Source organism: Kryptolebias marmoratus, linkage group LG23, assembly GCF_001649575.2.
Source record: "Kryptolebias marmoratus isolate JLee-2015 linkage group LG23, ASM164957v2, whole genome shotgun sequence".
Taxonomy (NCBI): Eukaryota; Metazoa; Chordata; class Actinopteri; order Cyprinodontiformes; family Rivulidae; genus Kryptolebias; species Kryptolebias marmoratus.
In genome coordinates, this window is record NC_051452.1 from 7720948 (window position 1) to 7746753 (window position 25806).

Consider the following 25806-nt stretch of genomic DNA (forward strand, 5'->3'; position numbering starts at 1 on the left):
CCCGCCGCCGCCGCCAGGTGCTTTTTACTCAGACTTGTGGCAATACAAGTCTTTAAGGGCTTTGAGTTCCTCGATGAGGGTTTTGTTCTGGTTCTCCAGCACGGCCACGCGGTTCTCCAGACACTTGACGTACTCCTTCTTCTTCCTGCGACACTCTCGGGCCGCCTCTCTGCAAGACACATCGAAATCAAACGTAATTAAATGTGTGGATTTATTAGATTTAAGGTGTACTTTTCTGGAGTTTATCAAACTTTCTGTTTGACACATGGCCTCTACAGTTCAAGTTGGTTTTAAAAAAAGGACTTTTTGACTTTTTATTTTACTGTGAAATTACCAGTTGGCAAAAAAAAAAAAGAGTAGAATTTGGCATTTGTTTCTCTTTCTTGTTAAACTAAATTACACCCCTACTCTCTGTGCCTTAAGAAATATTATAATTTAAAACAAAGACTGAGGAGTTTGCTTTATATTTGAACCAGACTTTATGCAAAATAAAAAGCAACAGAACTGAATAAGGTCTCTTAAGCTAAGATATAAATAAATAAAACGTGAAAGACTCAAACATATCAGCAAGCTGAATGCTGCTGTGAGAAAATGGAATTTTAGATCAGGGATTTTTATAATAAGTATGGAAATGGCTTGCCACTGTACTTTTCAAAGCATTGCTTAAATGATACAACTGCTTGCCGTACGTACACCTCTCCCTCCGCGGCTCAGCAGAGCTCTTCCTGCACAGTTAAACAGGCAGGGTTTCCGGCTGCCGCGCTCTGTTTGGTGCAGAGTGTTTAAACTGCATATTTCTTTGCTGCTTTTCTGCCAGGGCTGTTTGCAAAGTGCAGTCTTCTGGAACATTTAATGTTTAATGATGTTTGATGTAACCTTGCAGATTTGTGCAGAAGACTGAAAAGTAAAGTTTCCAACATTTCTGAATCGAACAGGCTGCAGTTCATAGAGAAACTGGGATCCAATGAACTCAATATCCCAAATTTATCACGCAAGACTTCTTTTGAGTAAAATAAAAGGAACAGGAAAGAAGGACCTGTCGGTTCTCCACAAATGAAGACCAGAAGCAAGGATCCGAAGCCAAAATCTGCAACTCAACCCCAGATGTATGAGGGCTATTTCCCAAATCCTGATCTATCCCCACCACCACGGCCTCGGCTGATGTGGAGGATGCTGCAAACCATCTATCTGATGCAGCAGTCTCAGCAATTTCAAGTTTTCTGCCAAGAGTTTCCCCCTACAGGTGCAGAAATAAGATGCTGGTTAGCTGTCAAACTGAAAGCCAGCGACCTCCAGAAGGTGGCCAGAGACTTTAAGGATCCGGCTGAATGTCTGGTGCATCCAAATTCTGAACGTGCTGACAACTGTGGCTACTGGAATTCTGTGGCTGGCCTCGTTGATGCGGCAAACTGTGCCTTCCCCACCAAAGTGGACATGACAAGAATTAACACCTGTAAACACCGACCAGGTGAGCTCACAGATGACTTTATTCATCACGTGATGGACGTGTTTGAAATCCACAGCGGCCTGGAGAAGCCTAACAACACGGCATGGAGACACTGCCCCATCTGAGGGTCACCTTTTGAAAAGGGCTCCAACCTGACGTCGCAGCTGAGGAGCCACGTCTGAATGAGAAAAAGAAGAGGAGGAAGAGGCAGTGGAGGACAGCGAGAAGATTATGGTTTTAACATCTGTTTCTTGTGTGGCAAAACTGGACATCAGGGAAAAGACTGTCCAGAGCAGGAGCTCCAGCATCATCAAAACCGGATGTCAGACTGACCAGCGGTGACCAGCAGTGACCAGCGGTGACCAGCGGATGCGTCGTCACCCTACGGATACATGTACGGTTCCTCCCGAACAGAAAGTGTACCTGTTTTTCATCAGTCGGACCTCCCTTTTGCGCGTCACTTCCTCCGTGGCTCCGGTTGTTCCCAGTGCAGGCGAAGTTGCCATGACGACCCCAGGAGTGATGGTGCTGGTTGGAGCTGTGCGGATCTGATAGGTCTGGACATCGCCGGAAGCAGCTGACAGGGAGATGGGATGAATTATGAAAATTTAACACATTTTCTCGATCTCTGAGCAAAAAACTTGGGAGTCATCGTGCCTCACCTTGTACAACTACTTGGTTGCTGGGAACTAGGATCTGCTGCCCGTCGCTGGTCTGAGCGTACTGCAGGATGGTGGCGCCGGGCTGGGCCGCGGCAGCGTTGGCCATCGTCAGCGTCTGCAGGCCCTGAACTCCATCGGTGCCATTGTTGGCCAGCTGAATGGCACCACCCTGGGTTATGGCAACTGAAGAAAGAAAACACTGTTTTAAAATGCACAGCTCACTGATTATTAAATAAATAACACCAGCGTCCTGGAAATAAAAGGACTTACTGTACTGGCCGCTGCTGGTCTGATAGATGGGAGTGGGCATAGTGACGGTGGTTATGGCCGAGGCGGAGTCGTCTTCTGATTTCTCTTCTTCAATTCGAGGCACCGCAGGAGCATCCGACGACAAGTCGTTTAAAATCTTCCTGTGAAATGTAACAATCGCAGCCAAATCTTAATGAAACATTCCAAATTTCTATCAATAATGAAAAGGTGTTCCGATCTCCAGTGTAAAAACAGACCTATAAGAAGGCCGCCTGGACAAAATCTCTCTCCTCTTCTGAGAATCTGTGACGCTGTCAACAGACTCCTGGGAATCTTCACTCTCAACAGTGGAAATCTGAAAATCACAGGACTTAAAACATCAGACGCACGTTCAATGAGGATAAAAATGTTTACCCAGAGCCGTGTCAGTATCAGTATATGTCTTACAAAGAAAATGCCACTTTCATGTCCCCGTACCTGCACCGTCTGGACGTGTGGGGACTGAATGACCGACGGCTGGGCAGCTTGGATCACCCCGTGCACTTGGACCGTCTGACCGTTCGGCAGCTGCACCACAGTGACCGTGGGACTACTGGATGTCACCTGGCCTGCCGCTAAGGACACCTGCAACGACACGCAAACGGCTTGTATGCAAAAGCGGCGACCAGGCCTCGGTTTGGCAACAGTCGGGCGGCTGCGACGCGTGAATCTGCCCCGGTGGCGAGATTTACCTGAGCCAGGGTGATGTGCTGGGCCTCGGACTCTGAGACAGCTGTTTCACCACTTTGCTGTGCCTCTGCGCCGGCCTCCATGCTCATCTAAAATCTGCAAAATTCAGAAAAGAAAAGCAGCGTGAGCAAACAAGTAAACAAGCAACAATTCAAAGCTAACATCAAGGCACATTTTGGATTTTTTTTAAACTTATTGCAATGCAAAGTCTAAAAAAAGGCATTAAATAAAACTGATTTATTTGGGCTTTATATCATGTTCTTACAAAGTGATAGTTTAATTATAAGTATCACAGAAAAGGATGCCTACAGTTTAGCTCTGTTTGTTAGGTAACGTGTGCATGTAGATACATTTATTACACAAAAACAAAAGCTGTTTCTGTCAAATATCGCGATATTTCCTCGCATTGCTCTGCAAAAAACACAAGCAGCTCCGCAGCAGAAAACCTGGAGGTTTGGACACGGAAGGGGAAGGAGGGTGTGGTTTAGCTAAAGATGCTACAGCTAACAAGCTGCAGTCTTGTTTACTAAAATTATATGAAACCATTAAACAAAAACTGGAATCGAAGATTTAAAAAAAAAAAAAAAAAAAAGCAGGAATTTAACAGCTATGTCACCTCGGAACACAAGGACGCTTTTTAGCTAGCAGTTTAACTGGTTAGCATGCTACTAGTTAGCATGCTAACGGGAATGCAATGACTGACAGCACCGTTTCGTGTAATTTTATTTAAACATATTATTGGTCAATTTCTGCTCGGATTTGGCTTTAAATGTGTGTCTCAGTTAGGCGTTTTTCGCAGTATTCCTTAAAGTCGCCCTGGTTGGACATCGTTGTGATGCTAACTGGAAAGCCTGTATGGAGGGAAATGTCTGAATGTTTTTGTAAGACACTTTTTTCCCTCCTCCCGAAGAACTAAGACACTTCCACTTACTAGTTTCCTCTCGGTTTGCTTTTAATTCAACACATTTAAACTCGAGTTAGCGTTACAGGGCTAAGTGCTTCAGACAGTTATTGCCTAAGCGGTTTATTTAATAAGAAAATGAAGCCCACTCCCATTTTAATACCTATGTCTCAGTTGAGCCAACCTTGCAGACTGACTCATTTTGTGAGCCTCTGCAACACCGCCGCCATGATTTCTTTGTTGGCCCCTTTGCGGAAAGTGAGCACAAATATCGTGTCCGGGCAGCCATCTATCTGTTTAGCAAACATCGGATGCGTATCCTCTTACCAACACAGACTCGCTTCGTCACTCCCGGGTCTACGGAGCTCCACTTTTATTCAGACCGACACGTAAGAGACCGCGTCAGGCTACACCTCCGTCGCGTCACCGAGAACAACAACACGGAGAGGAGGACGAGGGAGACGACGACAGCGAAAAAACCCAGCTCTGCCGAGGAGGATTCGACTGGCGGCGGAAAAGACCGGAAAGTCACGGAAAATGCCGAGGATGCAGGGGGGCCAAACCACGGAGATTGCCGAAGAAACGGCTCGAGTCGTGAATGTATCTGAGCATGCGCACAACTGTGCGCTCAAACTCCAGCCTTACATACAGTTACACAAATTATTACGAAAATGGAAGCACAAACATGGCAACTATTTACTTTTTAAGGACTGTAATAAGCTCCGTAATAATTTATAAGAACATTAAAAAATTAATCTCTCAATTTAGTTGGTTTATTGTGGGATATATGACCATTTTAAGCTGTTATCCCAAAATAAGTTTTCTTGTTCCAGATTTCATATATTGATTACAATGGCTTTTCTGTTTATAGTGTCTTCTGCACGTTTTAATTTTATCATTTTAGTTTCATTGAAATGAAAGCATATTTTTTATTTTAGCTTTTAACTTTATTTTTTTTAGTTTTGTGTTTTAGGTACTATTCTGCTGGTTTTAGCTACTATTTTATTTTAATCATTTTAGCTCTTTTGTTAGTTTTAGCTCTTTGCTACTGTTGTGTTAATTTTAAGTTTTACCTAATGTTTTGCTGATTTTAGCTTCTAGGTAGTGTCTTTCTCATTTTAGCTAGCTTTTAGCCACTGTTTTGCTGGCTTTACCTTTTATCTACTGCTGTTGTAATTTTAGGACTGTTTTGCTAGCTTTTGCGTTTAACTCCTATTTTGCTGGCTTCAGCTTTTATCCCATATTTAGCTCATTTTAGCTTTTAGCTAATGGTGTGCTAAGTTTAACTTTCAGCTAGTTTTGCTCATTTTAGCATTTACTTACTGCTTATTGGCTTTAGTTTTTAGCTACTGTTTCGACAACTTTAACTCCTATTTTGCAGGCTTCAGTTTTTATCTAATATTTAGCTAATTTTAGCTTTCAGCTAATGTGCTAATTTAATTTTAAGCCATGGTTCTGCTGTTTATAACATTTTCCTGCTGTTTTATTGGCCTTAGCTGTGCTAATATTTGATGTTAGTTTCTAGCTACTGTTTTTATTAGTTTTAGCTTTTATCCTCTTGATCTCTGGCTCTAGCTGCATATTTTTTGCATTTTAGCTTCTGTTCGGCTCATTTGAACGTCTTCGTCTAGCACTTAGCATTCACACGGCCTCTTTGGAGAAAATGCAAAGATTTTTCTTGTTCAGTTTAATGTTATTTTTTAAGATCAAATTTTTGAAAATTTAAAATTTATTAACTTAAATTTGTATTTAATATTAAAAACGCTGAGCTGTAATGCTCATTTCGTCCACACGGTGGCAGCACAATCCTATGTAACTTCTTCCCACCATGCAGTAAGCCCTGACAGCCCCATGTTCTTCACTTAAGGCACATGTGACCATAATTCCAGCCTAATATGATCAGTTCTAAATAAATCAAACTAATGTATCAGAGGAATGAATGAATCTGTCAAACTGTTAGCTGTTATCATGATGCATGGTGTTTACTTTTCTGTTGTTGAGCTGCAAACTGTAGTTATTAAGTGCTGTCACTTGGTGTGTGACGATGCTGGCTGCAGGAATAAATTTGTTGGAAGGAAGCAGAATCCTATGAGGAAGCTGAGTCTTCAGACTAGTCATGCCTCTGAATGAACACAAGCACACATATACACGTTACTCATCTCCAACCAAAGTTTTTTTTCTTCCTTTTTGCACAGAAAAAGAACAATGCGGTCATTAGTTGATGATAAAAGCCTCTCATTGCAAATCTGATAAACATCCGTCTTAAGGCAGCCTTTATTTCTGCTCCACGTCAAGAACCCGATTGGACATCGATTTCCCCCCAATAATGACCAGCAGCCAGGACAGCCTTCACAAACCGTAATTAGCCTGCCTCAGAGGAGAGGTTTCACTGCTTATCAATGAACGTGCACCTTCAGTGTCTCTGGGAAAATTGGTCTGCAAATTATGCCTGTTGTGCATGTTTGCCCATTTCCTGATGTTCTGGGCAGCTTCGGGAAAACATCAGGCATGAACAGAATAATAATAAAAAAAAAAAAAAAAAGAGAGAGAGAGAACGTACTCAGATTTAAGGAGCAAGAACCACTCATTTATTGTGATTTTAACCATAAAAATGAAGATTTTTACAGATTATATTTGTCTGTTGACGACGGGGAAGGCTGAGCGATCGTATTTTTGCACATATCTGTGCGTCTGTGCTGTTAGCAAAATATCTCATGAGCCACTGGATGAATTTTAATGAAACTCCCAGAAAGCACCTATTGGCTGTACGTCTGCAACCGATTCGCTTTTCAAGCCAGCCCGATTTAAGGTGCATGCCGCAGCCATTCCACCTCTGGCTGCACAAAAACGACTAAATCGTGGTCTGTTTTACAGATACGGAGCTAAAATCTGGTGTGGTAGTAGCCGAGAGTCATTTGCGACACATGCACAAGCAGATCACCCGAGATGTTGCGGTGTCCCATGAAACTGTGCTCAGGTCTAAAACATTTTGCATAAAAGGAGGCGGGCGGCGTGCATCCCTTCAAGAAATGCTAACTCTTGAATATTTTATTAGTAATTATTAAAAGACACCCTTGCTTTGATCGGATTTCCAAATGGCAATGCTGCAAAGTTCCTGTGCAGAATTGCTGCTTGTGAGAGCAACAAGCCTGTCTGCAACACCCACAAACAGCCGAGTAAAATGATGCCACAGACGTCCAAAATGGTGTAGGAGGAAGAGGAGGAGGATGGGTGATTAATCTTCGGAATATAAAGTAGAGACCTGACTTCAATCCGTAGCCCTTTCCTCTTTTTCTCTCCTTAACCCCAGCTGTCGAAGCCCCAGGCTTAACGCAAGTCTCCCAAACCCTCATCGACATACTTTCCACCCATTTTTTTGCGCCTGTTTTCATCCATTTCTCTCATTCCGTTTGTACCTTCCTTTCTCCGCGTGTGTGTTTTAATCATGGAGTTGTAGAAAACATCATGACCCAGTCCAAATCACGGCCCGAGGCGACGCGTGTAACACACACACGCACGCCTCGTGTCAGGCACGTCTTACCCCCGCGTGACGCCGAGTGAATTAAAAACACGGCCAATATGTTCTGTCAACGTTGTTGTCGAATTTTAAATGCAGCCCTCAATCAAAACCGGGCTGGAAATATCATACCTGCCACTCAAGCGGGGCATTGTGGGAGAGATCGGGGTCACGTGGGCGCGCACGGAGGGGGCGGGAGGGGTCATGTCATGTGGCGCGGCCCGGGGAGAGCCTGAATGCGAACATGGAGGCGAGGCGAGGCGAGGCGAGAACACGCGGCGCATTTGAATACCGGTGACCTTATATGCATGCTGATTTTCATTGTGGGCTGAATTACCTGAATCGCATACGAGCCGGGCGCACCTGGCTGGCTGGGGTTGCCATGGATACAGGGGCCCCGCAGTCCGTCAGTCTCTATCTCGCACTCAAATTCTGAAGACGCGAGTGTTCACAGATAGGCGGTGAAATATTGTGCTGCTGAGGTGCAGATTCGAGCTGCCGCTGGAAGGCAGGGAAGTTATCTAACGGAGATTGCGCTGACCCGGACTTCATCTGGCTGTAGGCAGCAGCGTGGATTGGCTGATCTCAATCGGGCCGTCAAGGTGTCAGCTTCCCTCTCTATCTTTTACTCCTGCGAGGGTCCATCCTCATCCTCCCTTCTTTCCCCGCCTCACAGGTGAAATATCTCCGGCGCTGATCTCTAACTTTGAAGTGGGAAAGTTTACGAACCGTTAAAGGGAAGGCCCGGTCGTTTTTTGAAGTCTGTCAAATAGTTATCAGGAGTTAGTAGCTTATCAGCCGTCAGTCACGGAGGAAAGGGCAAAAGTCTTCATCCGGGCTAATGACGAGCCCCGCGGTCTGCAGCACGCGGCTCTTTGAAGCTTTGACCAAAACTAACATAAAAAGGAATCTCATTTTTATACCCACAACAGAAAAGGCGAGTTTTAGCAGTTTTTCTATCAATCTGTGTTTCAAATATGTGATCGATGCGACGAACACAAGAGCCATCAGATGACGCTAGCAGCTGAACCCATCTTCCAGACATAAAGTGTGATCTTTCTCTCAAATCTACCAGAAAACTTCATCTTTTGGAATACCTTTAAGACAAAAAGCTTACATTTGATAAAATCTTAAAATATATGTTTTTTTTTTAAAGAAATCTAAATCACAAGTACATATCCAACAAATTGGCCTAATGTTTATATTCACTTTAACTTCGGTCTGCATAGTTCAGTGTTTTAACTTTTATAGACTTTAAAATGTTATTTCAGTTTTTTAATGTCAACCACACTGGCCTGAAAAAGCGCCCCTCAACAAACTCGAAGTGGCCTGCGGTCCACCAGTTGTAGCACGTTTTGCTGCTCTGGTTACATTTTCTTTTGTGAGCAAAGAGGCAGAAATGATCCCTGTGGTGTGACATGTTGGTGAAATTGATAATATATCAACCTTTTCATGCAGAAAACTTGAGTTTGAATCCCAAAGATGGACGATTTTTCTTTCTGTTTTCCCCATTTTTTTAAACTCACGGATATCTTGTTGTCCTAATTCTTGTGACGTCATTCAGTTTTTACTCCATAATGTCTGATTTGTTGTTAGAAAAAGACGTAGCGCAGTTTAAAAACTTAAAAAACCTCTCCACAGCTGAACACTGTCTGATTAGAGTAAGCAGCTACTGGTATTCTGCTGGTTTGGACTGAACCAACTCAAGCCTCAAAGAGAAGAGGGGGTGTAGATGTTGTAATTGTTTTTAATAGTCAAGTTTGAGTTTGTAACTACAGAAGCAGATAAAGTAAAGTAATTCTGTAGATATATAACACTTTCAGTGCAGGCTTGGACACCTCCGGATCATCAGTCCAGGACGAGTTCTCCTAAACAACTGCAATCTTCAAAACTTACATATGCTTTTATTTAATTTGGCCAATTTTGCATTAGGCTACAAGCTTGCTGCTCATAAACAACCATAGATTTCCTTCCTGTGGTTCACTAATATACAGCCGAGGCCCCACTGTGTGTCATGAAACACTAAGTGGACTGTCTGGAGAAGATCTATAGACATCAAATCAACTTTAAATAACAGATTTTGCCACGATGTAGGCTGAGGAGGTGAAACGTTGCTGAGAACGACATGCTGGACATGCCAACAAGTTGGTGTTAGGAGTTGCTTTAAGGGTTAGAAGAGCCACGAGGGGCATGACACCACCTGGACACTTAATTAAAACGTAATCAGTCTTGTCTTTATATGTATTCCTATTATTAAAACACTATTACTTTTTAAGACTAAAGAAGCCGCAGAAGACGTTTCCGTTGACTCAAACTGCAGTGCGGTTTGATTAAAACAAAAGACTGCTGCTATGTGCATAACGTTATTGACTATAAAAAGCCGCTCATTTATTAGGAAGCCTTCGGAGCCACAGATGTCTTTGCTGAACCAGCCATTCATCAACCGAACCACCTGCCACCTGAAACATCATGCATCCGACACAGGTGAGCTCCGTCTAGCCTGTACAGAAAGCCACCTTGTCCAGAGCCCACATCGAGACAGTTGCTGTGTCTTTATTAAACGATTTTTTTGTGGGGAAAGTGGAACTGGTTATTTAAGCGCGTATGACAGTGTTAAACATGGGTTCAAAGCGCTGCATGAATCTGACAGACATGGAGGAGGTTCTGCCCCAAACTCTGATCTGACAAACAGGAAAATCTTTCACGTCTCATTCAACATCAGTTCAAGGTGTCAAAGCATTAGAGGTGTAAGAGGAAAAAAAAAAAAAAACGGAGTGTGTTTTTATGTGTGTTTTGGTTTTGATCTTTTTTCTTGATCTCTGACTTTTTCGGCTCGCTTTTTCTTTTGTAAGTAAAAATCGACATTCGGTCTCCTCCTGTTGCCTTTATCCTTTCAGTGAGCCCGTGCGAGATCAAGGTGGTGCCAAAAAGAAACACACACACACACACACAAAAAAAAAAAAAGTCGTGATTCTCGAGTGTGTGTTTTTTGTGTGGGCTTGCAGTCACGTTTGGACGCTGTGACTCCCAGCAGAGACCCGCACTCGGGCTCGGTGACTCGGTGCGTAAGGTCATCTGTCAAACGGAGGAGGCAAGTGTGCATTTATGTCAGACATATCCATCATCTGCAGGCTTGTCTTGTGGTTTCATTTGTGGCGTGTTGTAGCATTGAGTGTGTGTGTGCATTAATTGAATTTACGTGTCATTGTGCAGAGAGAGGCATGTATAGAAACGAGGAGAAGCTGTCATTTCCCACATGCAGAAGCCTCCGTTACCCGTTCAAACGCCTGCTCTTATCTCTCACCTACTCTCGCTGCAGAGTTCAAAGGTTGCCATGGCAACCGGAGTCCTACAGAGGGGGGTGGGGTGGAAGGGCGATGTGCTGTGCCCCGGAGCCACTGGAGCAAGTGCGCTTGGCAGGTGGGGAGGATTCTGTGCCCTTTGACCCGTCAAGGTTTTTACCAAAGGAGAGGAGAAGCGGGGGGAGGTCGCAGATTCAATTGATCCTTGCTGAGGGACGGCGGAGGGCTGTGGGCGGAGTGGCCTGACAGCTTCTGAGCTCAGCGACTCGTGCCGGCTGCCTCCTGGATTTTCAGGGGGCCCTGGGCGCGAGAGATAGCCACCCTCTAATCCGCCGAGCCTGTCTCACCTTGCCTCCTCCATGTTCCTCAGATAGTGCATCTTTTGTGTCAGATCTCCACAGCTGTCATCGCTTGTGCGGACGATGACGCCGGCTTTGTGGCAGTCTGTGTGTGTCTGTGTGTGTGTGTGTGTGTGAACTGTGCAACAGAGGCACAGGCTAACACACATAAAAAACTGAAAGATGTGAAAGGTGCATTTACAACCCACCTCTTCCCCAAAAAGAGGGATTATTTTACCCACAGGACAGGAAACGTCACAAATATCTCGCTATTTGAAATGTTATTTTTCCAGAGTAGGAGTTATGGAAAGGGTACTGTAGAAGGTAATGTCATGTAAAACAGGATCAGGTGATGGGTCTTTATCACAAGCTGAGGAAGCAGTGAGAAGTTCTGCTCATTTCAGAACCAGTTATCTTGTTTTGACAATTGTGCTGAAACAAGGTTTTCTTAAAGTGTACAAACATTACATCTTTTAGGACTTGTCTGCACAGAAAAAAAGTTTTCATTTGTTGCTTAAAAAAAAAAAAGCTAAACAAAACACTGTTTCGAGAAATGTCTTTATCCAAAAACAACCTGATATGGTGTAGTAACTGTGCCCGGCCTGTATGTGGCGCTAAAACAACGCCATGAAAAGGCGTAAAAAACAGGAAACAAGGCGTCAGTTTGCTCAAAAAGACTGGAAGCTGGGTGTGAAATCACAACAGGAGAAGAGGACGTCCTTAGAGTTGATGCTGTGACGCGTCTTTTTACACAAAAACACAAAAGTGGTGATTCAAGACCAGATTTTATGGCTCTAAAATGCTGTTTCCGTTTGGATGCAGGAATGAAACAATAAAAAAACGCGTTCCTGTGTGGATGGCCCCTTATTTCCTTCAGGCCTTTCAAACCACAGACAGAACCACCTAATATAGGTCCGGTCTGACCAAAGTGTTTGGAGGACTCTCTGAGGGTCACAAGGATTATTAGTATCACTGAGAAGCAGTTATAAGGACCTATGTGTTTGCTTTCGCATTGCCAGAGGAAAACTCTCAGCCATTGGTCTACACAACAACAATGAAGGATGCTGTAGTTGGAGCTGCCTTGGGTCCTTTGTTAAAATCTTAAAGCATTCAGAAGAAGGTGTTTTAGGAAACATCTGGGCTGAGAGTTCCTGTTCCATGTGCTGGCTGCTGTTTGATTGCAAATCTAATTCAGAAAGAAACTTTTAAAGAATTAAGATTTTATTTTGTTCTTGACAAAACTCTGTACACGAAGTCGACTCGAATCAGTCCAGCTGAACCTCACAACAAAACCACATTTTTTATTTTTATCTTTGACTGAGCTCGTTGCACAACAACGGTGAAATTGTACAAAGATGTCTGCAGCCGAAGAGCCTTGTCCCATCCCCCAGTTTGTCACAAAGCAGCACTTCGTCAGGCTTGAGGCGCTGGAGACTTCAGAATGGTGACATTTGCCCCATCGGTTCTCCATCACTCATTTGCACGTCACGATGTCAATAATATCATGTCACCACGAGGGTCAATTAACCTTGTCAGCTGTCGTGGCGCTGCAGCGACCGCAAGAGTTGGAAGTTTCGTGAATCTGTGAGTTTCTGGCTTTTCGCAGAGACAAAACGGGGAGGATGAATAAAAAGTGGCTAAAAGTGTTTGTTAAATGTCTGCTTTCGGTTTTTGCTGTCATATGCTCTTGTATGTGTTAACATTTCATCAAAAAAAGCTGCCAAGGACTTTAAAGGACAACGCTGAGCTGCCCTTGAGCTTAAAAAATGATACAAGAAGTGAACCTAGTTTATTTGGTGGAGGGGGGGGGGGCAAGAATGACGATTTTAAGCCGATGATTCTGCAGAAGATTAATGGAGTCAAAGTTGTTGAGGAGTCGGTCCCTGGTGTCTAACAGCTCTGCTGCCTTATAATTATGAACACTGGCGACGTCCATCTAATAAAAAATCCAATAACTGAAACTAAATCTGTGTTTGGTTTCCTGCAGTATTTAACACAAACTGACGTGTTTTTCAAAAGTCTAAATATTTGTGCAGAAAAGGAGCAGCTTGTGTTTGCATAGAGCAACGGACAGGAGAGGGGTTATTTACTGCACGGCCCGGGCGACCTGTCCGTCCTCACGTCCGGCCCCAGCAGATTAAGATGCAGCCGCTGGCGGCTGCCAGAGCGGGCTGAGATTGATGGGGAGCACGGGGGCCGCAGAGGCCCCGCAGAATCCTGAGCAGAGCCTGTGGGTAGCATCCAGCCACGCTGCTGGCAGACGGCAGCTTGTCTCTCCTCTCTCTTGTCACCTCTGCTTCTCTCCCTTTTTTTTTTTTTTTCCTTTGTCGCTCTGGTACTATGTTACTTTCTGTCACTTTTCTGCATCCCTCGTTTTTTATTTCTCTGTCACTCTATCGCCCCACTGTGCCCCCGAACTAGACTCGAAGACGCCGTTTCAGCAACTTTTTTCTGATGTGGATGTCATGAAACTGCAGGTGTGTCAGCAGTGTGTGCTGAACGGAGGGTAAAATGAGGGGGGAGGTTGATCTCAATAAATAATTTCTCTGTCAAGAACAAGTCGGAGGAAAGTTAACGGAGAGATAGATGTGCCTGTGAGTGCCAGCGCCGATCAATTGCATCTTTCAATCGGAAGGTGAACATTAGCCAACAGAAAAAATAACAGTTTTCTCCATGTGTCAATATCTGCATATGTTTGAACTCGATAGTCGCTCCCAAAAAATATCACCCATGCCAAAAGGGTGTATATGTCTGTTACCAAAATATGCACTGGATGAATTTTTATGAAACTTGCAGATAATAATGATTGGATACACCTCTACAACTGATTACCTTTTGAAGGCAGCCTAATTCAAGATGGCTGCCACAACCAGCTGATATAAAAAAATCACAAAAATTGCGATAATTAAATGTTTTGTTACCTAAAATTAGGTTTGGTAGTAGTTGAGACTGATCCCTTACATATATTCTGAGTACAAATAGATTAAGCAAGAAATTAGTTAAAAATGTTGCCATTACCTAATTGGATTCAAGACTGTCTGTTAGCAAAATATCTCCTGAACCACAGGGCAGATTTTACTGAAACCTTCACTTTTAGTTTTGGCAATTTTGACAAAAACAGCTACAAACTACGTAATTTCTCCACGTATGATGATCTTAGTTTAAAACCGTGGCATGAAAGGCAGCGGGCGATATGCATTCCTATTGCTAAGCCTTAATGCTATGCTGCAAGGCTGCACATAGAAAAAGATGGGAATGGATGCTTGTGTGTGTGTGTGTGTCTGGGCACAAGTGTGTGTATGCTGAACAAACTGCACTGGTAGGGTTTTTGTTGGAGTCCCCAGGGCAGGAGACGCATGAGTCAGCGGCCAGTAGGATTTATAGCCAATTGATTAAATTAGCATTTGTTCTGCTACTGGGACAGCAGCCTGTCAGTATAAACATACACAGAAACAAACACACACACACAGAGACACACACTCCCACGCAGGCCAGCAAACACGCACCTGTGCATCCACTGCAGAGGCGGAAAGAAACCAGACATTAAGGAAAGCAGGGGAAAAAAAATATCCACCGAGAAGCAGCAGACAATTAGCAATGATGTCAATAAGTCAATGTGATTAACATCCAGATCACTGGGATGTAAGTACTCAAGGAAACACACGCTGCAGTCCCACAAACCTGCTTCCTGAGCAGCTCCTTCATGCGCTACGACGAGGGGGTCGCACACGCCAGGCTTGCTGACGAGCCTTTTTTATGACATTCATCAAAGCCATCTGCCATTTTCCGCTCAATTAATTTGTTATGGGAAGTAGGATCAATTAAGTGCGGACCGTAATGGCTTTATATCCTTGTTTCCCTTTTATAGCCCAATATTTTCTGTGCTCCACTCTGGCATGAAAAGGGAGAATCGATATCCCAAGCTATTTTCCCCTTCCGTGGACTAATTTGTTTTTGCCACTTTCTTCTTGGCATGATAAACTGGCTGTAATGAGGGGTTAGAACGAGGGGATGGGAAAAACTTCACTCGAGCCAACGGGCCTAATGGGCACGGCGAGGAACTCTAATCTCGCCAAGATCTTGTCCGGATGTCAGGATCAACGTTTCTCTTCACTTAACTAAAGATGCGGCAGTATCAAGAGGGATTGACCTTTGCTTTGTTATCATTTAAATCATTGGTCACCCATGGAGACAGTGAGTGGCTTAGTCCGGGGCAAAGATGGGCACGATAAAGGACAATCTTCGGATAGTTTGTTTGACAGTGATGAGTGAAGCCTGAGCACCATTAGCACGAGCGTCACGAGCCTCGCCCTGCTCACCCTGACCCTTGCGACGTATCGATCCCTTCCCAGTTAAGCCTGCTGATGGGCTTGATGATATGATGAAGAGGAGGGGGTGGGGAAAGCAAAGTAGGGGTACTTATGAGCGCGCGCGCGTGGCTTTAGAGGGTGCTGAAGGAGCCTCATCACTCCTGAAGCAGGCCCGATGACATTGCCTCATTGATTTTGACATCATCTGGTTGGGTTGTGCTTTCGAAGGCATGTCTTTAACCGAGGCGACCCGAGTGTTGGTGTCAGCTGGCTTTCAGTAGATCTTTCTCTGACCTGTTGTTGTCAAATGGTTTTAGCTTTGCTTGTTTTGAGACGATAGTTTGTGCCCCTTTTAAGAAAAATACAGGTTTTATCTTGACAATGTGTTTATGAGATATGGCTGAGCACGTAAACTCATATCAGCAGCTTAAAGAAATCAAGTATTTTACCTGTTGTAGATACAGTACCTCTTTAAAGTTTCATTTTGATTAGATTTATGAGGTAATATCCTATAACGTTTAGGTACTACCACACCAAATTTTAGCTCAATATCTGCAGAATTGACCAAGTTGTAGCCATTTTTGTGTAGGCTGAATTCGATTTGCTGTGGCAGCCATTTTAAACTGGGTCGACTCCAAAAGTCAAGCAATTGTACATGTATATCCAATATTTACCTTCTGAGTGTTTCATTGAAATACATTCATTGGTTCATGAGATATTTTGCTGACAGACAAACAAGGTTGACTCCAACAGTTAACGCCAAGGTTTGCCCTCAAAGTAAAGTTGGGGAGGATATTCATTAACTACCACACCTAATTTGAGCTCAGTATTTGTAAAACTGACTGGGTTATAGCCTTTTTTGTGTTTTCTAAGATCTGCTGGCTGAGTACCTTTAATGTTGTACCATAAAATATAAAGGATAGTCTTTTCTCGCTATGCCCTTTTCCTCCATTTTATTGTGTAACAAATTCAACAGAATAAAAAAAGAGAAATCTGATGTGTGTTATAAAGTGGACAATTACTGGTCAGAGCTCTTTAAACCAGGACCAAATAAAGTTTAAACAAATATTACCTAAAGATTTCGAGTTTTCTATTAAAATCTTTTTTAAAAATTCCAAAGATCTACAACTCCACTGCTTTTTCCTGTCTTCCGCCTCACAGATTAAAGTCTCCAATTGTTTCCAAGAGTGCATTAAAGCAGTTACTACACCGGGAAACACAATTCATCACTTGATGGATGATGACCCCCTTTAATTTTCACCAAACGTGGCTTTGTGGCCACATAAAGTCACGCTCATTTCATTTGTACTGAAAGCAGCGCCATTCTGCTGGAACTGGAATAAAGAAATCAATGCATGTCGACACCTAAATTTTCCTTCCATAAGTTTTTGTTTTGACAGTAAGAAGACGTATGCAACTCTGTGATAGGAAAGAAAAAGGAAACTAATGTGTGGCTGGGAGTTCTAGTAGAACAGTAGCTCCAGATGAGCAAACACACCAAACATATTTTTGGGACTTTGGTTGCTTTCTCTCTCATTTACGTTGACATGATCAATTCAGAAGAACCCTTTTTGGTGTTTGTTGTTCCTTTGACATTAACCTATGGACTATTCAATCATAAAAACTCAACATGATCATTAATGTGTCTAAATATTAAAGTCAACTAATTATTACCTCCTGCCAAAAGGCAAAAAATGGGCTATAATGTTTTTAACTGTGTTTGTTAGCAAAATATCTCATGAACCCCTCAAACTCCAGGGATGTCAAACCCAGTGACGCAAGGGGGCCAAAATTACAAATTTGGTCCTAGCCAAGGGCCAATCACAATCAATATTTATTAAAAATTACATAAATTAACCTTGGTTTTAGATGTATTATGTCAAATCATCCATATAGAAATATCAATGACCTTTTCCCAGTTACAGATTATACAGAATTTAGAGCAAACATACTTTAATGAACACAGACAAATAGATCAAACTTCAAAAAGCTCATCATTAGCAGTCATTTGTTATGCCTCACTCAGCTTTTAAATGAATGTTTAACATTAAAACAGATTTTAAAAAAAAGCCATCAACAAAAACCTGATCATACAGAAATTAAAACTATATATTGTTGGCTTCTAAGTCACTGTCAAGAGAAAAATTCATTAATTCATTAATTAGGCTCAGTTTTAAGCAAAATAAGAATCAGAGACTGGATCTGTCCTAGACTAGAGGACCGGATCTAATGAAATCTAAATGTTATCTTGGGGGCCGGATAAAATGTTACAGAGGGCCAGATCTGGCCCGTGGGCCCTGAGTTTGACACGTGTGTCCTACACGCTAATCACTAATAACTTTTCGAGTTAACCCAATCCAACATGGCCACCACAGCTAATCATATTTAACAAACACAAAAATGGCTTTAACTGTCAGTTTTGAAGACACTGAGGTAAAATTTGGTTGTAGTTGAGAGTCATTCACAACACGTGCTTTGAGCAGGAGATCTTTATCTTCAAGGGAAGCGAGGTCTTTAATCCAACGTTTAGGTCCAATATGTAATCAAAATAAATTTAACTTTATCCTATTTGTGAGAAACAGTTTTACAAAAATAGGCTAAAAGGTAAACGATTTGGAGTGGATTTTAGGGACCAAAGTAACTTAAAAATATGGCCAATATATAAGCAGCATGAAGAACAGGGAACAACATTTTGTTTCTTGATGGGTAACTAGTTCTGTTCCATCTGCAAAAACCAGGAGAGAAACGTCAAATCCACAGAGTGGCCATCTGCACAAATTGCTTGTTTTCCAATCCACTGTGGCTGCTTCCAGTGAGAAGATTTGTTCACATTAATGCTTGTTTCCTGGTGTTAAATGTGGATAAAAGTGGGGCAGGTGAAGGGGTCACCCTCCTGGACACAAGTTCCATTCATAATCAGGCTGCAAATGGTGGGCGGAGAGCGGGACTTGGCTCCCTGTCAAGACCGGCTGCAGATTAAAAGTCTATCGATCTGGCTGTAATTTATTTATCAATTCAACTAAAAATTAAACATTGACCTCGTTCTTTGAAAACCCTTCCTTTTAATCTTGCCGGACCGAGTGACTTGAATACCAAACGAGCAGTCAAACGCGAGGTCTCACATTCCGAAAAGTCAAGCAGGTAAAAAGTAGCTTTCTCGGTCCTCGTCGCGCTTCAGAGTTCAGAAATAAGACTATTAAAAGCTCTCCACTTCAGCTCATTCTTTTCAGCATCTCTGAAACCCTCAGGACTTCTACTTCAGACAATAAACAACCCGTACGGTTCTCACTTCAGTTCTTCTCTCCTTCGTATCCGTATTCTCGTCACTTCTCTTGCTCTTCTGATCTTTTCTTTCCTCTCTGGCTATCGCCGAGTGCCGTCTGCCTTTTTTCAGCTCTTATTTTACTCACAAATGCCGTAAACATACCTACACAACTCAACTTTCTTATCGCCACATCAAAGCGTCATCTGTTCTTTGTGCTCACGCTCCGTCTCAGCAACCCTTCCTTCATTCTCAGTGGTTACAGATGTGCAGGGTTTCTTTAAGGGTCTGCATCCTGCTGGCTCCAAAAACAAACACCATCACATCATTATAAAGCAGGCATGGGCCGCTATGAGATTCTGATTGTGTGGAAACCTCAAGCAAAAATACCACAGTTTCATGGTATTAAAAGAGAAAGGTAAAAATGCATCACGTGATTTATTTAATTCAAACAAATACTGCAGTTACTATTAGATTTGCTGCATTCGTAACATGTTTATTTATAATAATATTTCAGATCAAGGCTGAATATTTTAATTTGTACATGTACTCTTTGTAAAGTAACATTGAACACCTGACAAGCTGATGGTACTTCTAGAAAAGAGGGAAACTGATTTGTCCACAGGGACATGTTAAACTCAGGTGTGTCCTGTAATCAGCATCTCAGGTGTCTTCAGTCCTGGAATCAATCTGCCTGTTTAAAGGGTGACAGGTAGTCACAGGGCTGTTTGGTATCTCGGTGTGTACCACACTGAACATGGAGCACAGGAAGCTGAGGACAGAGTTGTCTCAGGAGCTCAGAAAGACGATGATTGAGCAGCAGGTTAAAGGTAAAGACTGTAAGACCGTCTCCAAGCAGCTGGATGTTCCTGAGACTCCAGAAGGTCCACAGGACTGGAGACAACCTCCACCTGCAATACGAACGATAACCAAAGAGCCCAGAACAACTTCCAGAGAGATCGGAGGTGAACTCCAAGGTCAAAGGTCATCGGTCTGTTTGATCCAAAGTGGACTTAATGGAAGACTGAGGAGGACACCAAATCATAAAAAACAGACTGGAATTTGTCAACATACATCTTGAGAAGCCACAAAGCTTCTGGGAGGACGTCCTTTGGACAGATGAGACAAAACTGGAGCTTTTTGGCAACAAGTCCCATCAGCTCTGTGTCCACAGACCCAAACAGAACCAAAGAACAGAACCCTGAACCTCCAGGGGGACATGGAGGAGGCTCAGTTCTGTCCTGGGTCTGACACAGGGGGTCCTGAATCTGTTCAGGGTCCAATGAAACCTCAAGACTATCAAGGCCTTCTGGAGCCAGAGTCTCAGAGTCAGAAAGCTTGGTCTCATGGGTCCAACAGGATAATGACCCAAAACACTCAGCTAAAAGCACCAAGAATGGGTCAGAACCAAACATTGGACCGTTCTGAAGTGACCTTCTGAGCCCTGATCTAAATCCTGCTGAACATCTGTGGAAGGAGCTGAAACATCTGGAGAAGGAGCCCTTCAGACCTGAGACAGATGGACCCTTTTGTTCAAAAGGAGTGGGACAAAATACCTGAGGACACCTGAGGACAGGTGCAGAAGTCTAAGAGAGACACAGAAATCTCTTGACTGCAGTGACTGCCTCAAAAGATTGAGCAACAAAATATTAAATTAAGGGTGCCATTTTTTTTACTAAGGTCAGCTTCATTAGTTTTTTTAAATTTATAATTCAGTTGAATCAAAACTGAAAAGCAATGTCTGATTTAGTTTTTAATTAAAACAAAACAAAAACCAAAAGCTTTTCCTCTGGTATTTTATTAAAACTGTTGGAGCAATGTGATGTAAAAATGTAGTTATTTTGACATCATGACTTTTTACCACCTTGAAAGCGGCCCACGTCTATCATCCTTTTTCTCTCCTCTTCTGTTTGCCCTTTCCCCATGCCTCTCTGCTTGGACAAATAATAATGTTACCTTTCTCATGCTCATGTCAGACCGTCTCTTTCCCCCTCATGCCCCACTCTGCGTTGTCCTCCTCACCCCTTCCTGAACCCTCCCCATGACCTCCCCTGTAATCCAATTAAAAGCACATTAGGGCGAAATGAATTGCGGCAGATTTAATTAGCTGCTGACGAAGGCTGCCTGGATGGATTGCTGGCTGGCAGTCGGCGCGGTAGATGGGACGCAGAGGCTCGTGGGGCACATGGCCGCCGTTCGCCTTTAACCCCCCAGATGTCGACGAGGTGAGGAGCGTTAGCTGGCAAGATGACAGAGGGGTTTGCATGCTCTGCTGCTGTGTGTGAAATTGAGTTTGTCGCTTTGGCCTGATGTTAAAGATCACTTTCACTAACTCATTTAAAGCACCTTTCAATTTGCTCATTGATACATTTCAGAGAATTAGCAGCTTTAATCTGTCCTCTTTCTTCTTGCTACGCTTTGATAGATTGGATAAAAAAGGGACTTTTGCACAAATATGATTACATCTTCTAAAGATAAATCTCTTTATCTGAGGCTGCATGGGAACTTTAGATGAAACTTGTCATGCATTCTTGTACAGAGCAGCATTAGTTATTTCCCTCCACATCCGAGTGTGTTTGGCCGTCGTTTTAGCAAAATATTTTATGAAACACTCGATGGATTTAATTGAAATTCTCACAAAGCAGTCATTGAGTGTACATCTACAACTGATTAACTTTTGGAGTCAACCCAATTCAAGATGGCCACCACAGCTAACCATTAGCAAACACAAAAACTGGTTTTACTCAGTTGATTTGACAGATATTGTCCTTATCCTTAATGCATTCTCTAAGTTCAGGATCAGATTATGGTCTCAAGTTGTTTTTCTCCAGAACAATTTACCAGACCTACGGGCAGCTCCAGAAACACTTAGTTTGCTGCAGAGAGACGTCACATTTCACCTCTGAAAGCAAAGGTTTCTGTACTTTAACAAACATTTAATAATGGACTAATCTCTTTAAAGTTCCGAAGTGCATCAATAGGGAGAAAACGAAACAGGAGTGGCGCGTACAGTATGGGCTGCGATACAAAAGCCAGGGCTCTCTAAATTAAGAAAATTGCAACCTGCTTGTCATCTAATTTGCAAGAGAAGTTCGTACCAGAGTGGCCAATATTGAGTGACTTAAGACAAACGCTGGTTGAAGAATGGATCCTATCCCACAGCAGTGTGTGATCAAGCTGGTGAGCAGCATGAGGAGAAAAGGCCAGACTGTTGTGGCTGTGTATGGTTCTTCCACATGCTACCGAGGCCTCTGTCTGTTGATTGAATCAGTTGTTGATCTCCTATTATGGCTTGTTTCTTCATAATTTAATCATCCAGTCCGATAAACACTGAACAAGAGTCAAGAGCAGAATAAGCTGTTTGGTAGAGAAGATTTTTCATTTCCTAACAAATGTGGCTCCATTTAGGGGTAAATAAACAAGCCAACTGGATAAAGTTCATCTCCAAGAAGCACTGGTGCAACAAAGATACAATCAACCCAACATAAATTTCCTTACTTTATAATTCTTTCAAGCTTCATGGTAACTCTTAAAGTGGACACATTATCAATGTAAAAACAGGGAAAAGTGATAATTTAATTCCAAACTTTTAAAGTGATCAGGATGATCTCCTCGTTTTCACACGCTGAGCAGAATCTGTCACTTCATCTATGAAGAAAATAAAAAAAAGTTGGAATCTGTCACTCAAATTCTAAACCTTGTTGCTGCTGAAAACTAAAAATATGGTTTATTAAATTTTGCAAACTTTTGGAATACTTCCTGCTGTGCTGCGCAGCACACACAGCACAGTTCATTTTGGCTCACCCCCCCGCCCCTTTCCTCTCATCCTTCCCTCTCTCTGGAAACCTTTCCTGCTGCAGCCTTCCAATGTGCAAAGTCAGCAGAGTCGTCAGCGCAACCCACTGTGGCATTTGCATCTTGCCCCTCTGTGACTGTGTGTGTGCATGTGTGCGCGCAGCCTCTAATGAAGAAAGACAGTCTCTGCTGGGGTCCCTGCTTTCAAGGTACGAGGGGTCTCAGGTATAGTTGTGCACGCTAAAACACTCATTTATATTTGCTTATGTGGACACGCAAGCGCATTTTTTCTATATTTGCTTGCTTGCAAACTTGCTTTTAGGGATACGAGCATCAGCATTTGCAAGTTTTTCCCCGCGTGCATCAGTGTCAAAACATGTGTACATATATATGTGTGTGTGTGTGTGTGTGTGTGTGTGTGTGGGGAGGTGAAATGAGATCTAGGTCCTGGCCTCTCCATTTCTCTCTGCAGGTAATAAAAATATAGAGTGCCCTCCAGATCCCTTTATAGAGAGAGAGTTGAGACCGCAGCGAAATCTAGGACAGGCTCCATTGATTTGGAGGCTACAGTATTACTAGCCATCACAGCCAAGGCAATATGAGAGGACTTTTTTAAATCACACAGCCACCCTGAGCCCAGAGGGACAGAGAGAAGGCACAGAGAGAAGAGAGGGGGGATGGGATAATTGGGAAAACTATCCTTACTTTGTTTCCTCTCGCTGCCACCCATGTCTGAATTGAATCGCAAAGAGAAATAACATAATTCACACGTCTACTCACATTTCTTCATGAATGACATCCTCTGAATTTTTACAATCTGCATCTTTAAGAAGGCGCAGAGGATGTAACAGGAGCGCTTGCTGTTCTTTGAAATTGGGAACATGTTTTCTTTTTTGTCGTTGGAGCCAAATTTGCATTTTTATTTAGCGAGTCCAGCGAGCATGCTGGAGTAGGTTGCATCTATCACTCTTGGGTCTATTAAACGTGTTAAAAGCCCATTGTACGATTTCCCAAAATGCCAATCACTGGAACAAGGAAAAAAAAAACAAAACAAGCTTTTTTGGTTTTCATCCAACAGCGCTGATTGGTACCATTTCAAGTCACTTCAAAGGTGCAGACGAATGGGGGAAAATATTTTCCTAGACTCAACTTCTCCTGGATTGGGCTCTTCCAGATCTCAGGAGAGGAGTGGAGTGTTTTGGGTCGGGCCAGGATCCGACCTCCTCTGTCTGGCTAAATAAGATAAGGCCCCGTCATTGTATCCTTCGACTCCACAACCCTGACCACATCAAATATTCATGGGCCACAGCAGACTCTTAAGTAAACTGGCCAATTTGTTGCGGAAGACGTGCATTAAGATTGGCTGGGACGATACGCGACAGGCCCCACGGGGACGGGTCCAGACAAGAGCGGGGGGTTGGCAGCTGCCATTTTGGCTCTCCTGTCTCCATTGTTGCCGCCCGCTGGAGCGACGAGGGATGAGGGACGAGGGACGAGGGAGCGGCACGTGGTGAACTGTGATGGAAATGGGTTGGTTGTTTAGGAGGGGCAGGACGGAAGATAACCGGAGGTCACGAGGAGCTTTTCTTTCATTTCATTGTTGAAAGTGAGTTAAAGAGGAAGAGGAGGACAACAAAAGACGGAGGTGGGGTCGTGTTTGAATGACAAAGGAAATGAAGTGATTGTCTGCCATGCACTCATGAGTGATAGCAACTTAACAGATCATATCACAGGGACAAACAAAACCAGCAGTACACGTGTAGCTCTGCATGGAAACACTTCTTGAAAGATGACTCATGCTGCATCTCTGCACTTCCAAAGATCTGCACATTATATCTCCCCCGAGGACACGAGTTGACAAATCGCTAAAGCACATTTTTATTTTGCTTTACGAGCGTAGAAGCTGATCGTCGTCTTGGGATAGACGCGACTATATGCTCGGCGGTTCCCTTTGGGGCATCCGATGGAAATGAGCTGTGTACTGAAATGTCTTCAGGAAGAAAAAAAAACACAAAAAAGAGGTGAAATAAAATAACATAAATTCCCCAAACTGTTGAGCAGATCGGAAAAGTTGAGGCTAAAAGTGGGGGAGGGCAATCCTCGCTGACCTTGGTGGGTAAGATCATGATCTGTGGCTGGAGTTGGAGGCGCGACAGCAGCGACTGGGTCACTTCCGCAGAGGACTGACGGGTGTTTGGAGAGTGACCGGTTTTGCCGGGTGACCCCTGGAAGCCTGCTCGTCATCTGGCACAAAAGAACTCTGGGGAATCGTCTTAAAAGCACGTTGTGAATATTAATTGTGACATTCTGCCTTTCGCCTACAAAGAGAGAAGAAAAGAAAACGAGGGAATAAATAATCGCTGTGAAAACGGCTACTGTTCATTTCCTCATTTCTTCTTTTTTAAATAATGTCAGCCGCATTAAAATGCATTTAAATCATCTGAAACCTGCTTTTCCAGCTCGTGAAGAGCTTATTTCTTCTCTGAGAAGGGGGTGATTGTTGCCTCAATAGGCTAGATGTTGAATGAGGCTATTTACATGCTAATAGCCATGCAGTGCAATTTTCTTATCATGTATGTAAATGAACTGCATTTGCTGGATCTATGTTGGCCAAATATAAACAGTCAACAATATGCTGACTTTGTGTTAATGCTTCACTTTATTTACTCGCTCGGTAATTAAACACTGCAGACGCACATGATTCCATGTTGATAGGCTCGTTAGCATTAATTAAGCCTAATTTGGAAGACGAACCAATCTATCACACCTGTGTTTTCAGGATGTTCCAGGATCCGTGGCGGCAATTCTACATGCATGAAAGAACCCACTTTCTATAAAATAAAACGATATACAGCGGAAAGGTGCGTGGGAGTTCTTTTGAGACCTGGATACAGGAGCAAATGCTCAAGAAAAGTGTACGCATGTATGAAGGCAGAGTGCGTGGGTGTGTACGAGGATTATTCTCAGCGTTGCCATCTGTAAACAGGTGGACAGGTTTGTTTCCAGGACGATGGAGCTCCGAACAAAAATCAGCATAAGCAAATAAAGTCAGCAGACGGAGTACGGCTGCTGATGAGAATAATAAATTTTCCTTTGCATCTTTAGTGAATTCTCTTGTAAGTTTTGGGCTTTCATGGGCAAAAAATGAGTAAAAAAAAACCCCATCCAATTTGTGTGTCAGCATGGCCCCACGATTCACAGTTTAGATTTAAATTGCAAATCTTCTGAGCACTGTACAGTCCAATAACACAACAGACAAAAACACTTGCTTTTATAGCATTAAAAGAAAAAAAA

General features: G+C 43.1%; 1 protein-coding gene across 3 annotated transcripts; it reads right to left on the reverse strand.

Moving 5' to 3' along the window:
* Positions 1-6: 6 nt before the first annotated feature.
* Positions 7-4709, reverse strand: LOC108242185 (cyclic AMP-responsive element-binding protein 1). Of its 3 annotated transcripts, none has more exons than XM_037973755.1 (8): positions 4316-4709; positions 3090-3183; positions 2806-2982; positions 2616-2713; positions 2380-2519; positions 2110-2292; positions 1871-2024; positions 7-169 (listed from the first exon to the last, which is right to left on the reverse strand). In XM_037973755.1, the coding sequence occupies exons 2-8, from the start codon at positions 3174-3176 to the stop codon at positions 25-27; spliced, it is 984 nt and encodes a 327-aa protein (XP_037829683.1). In that variant the 5' UTR covers positions 3177-3183; positions 4316-4709; the 3' UTR covers positions 7-24. The 3 variants fall into 3 exon arrangements, with proteins under 3 accessions (XP_037829683.1, XP_017282356.1, XP_037829684.1); XM_017426867.3 differs by having other exon boundaries at positions 2836-2982; positions 4316-4700; XM_037973756.1 differs by lacking the exon at positions 4316-4709 and adding an exon at positions 4152-4302.
* Between the last annotated feature and the right edge of the window lie 21097 nt (positions 4710-25806).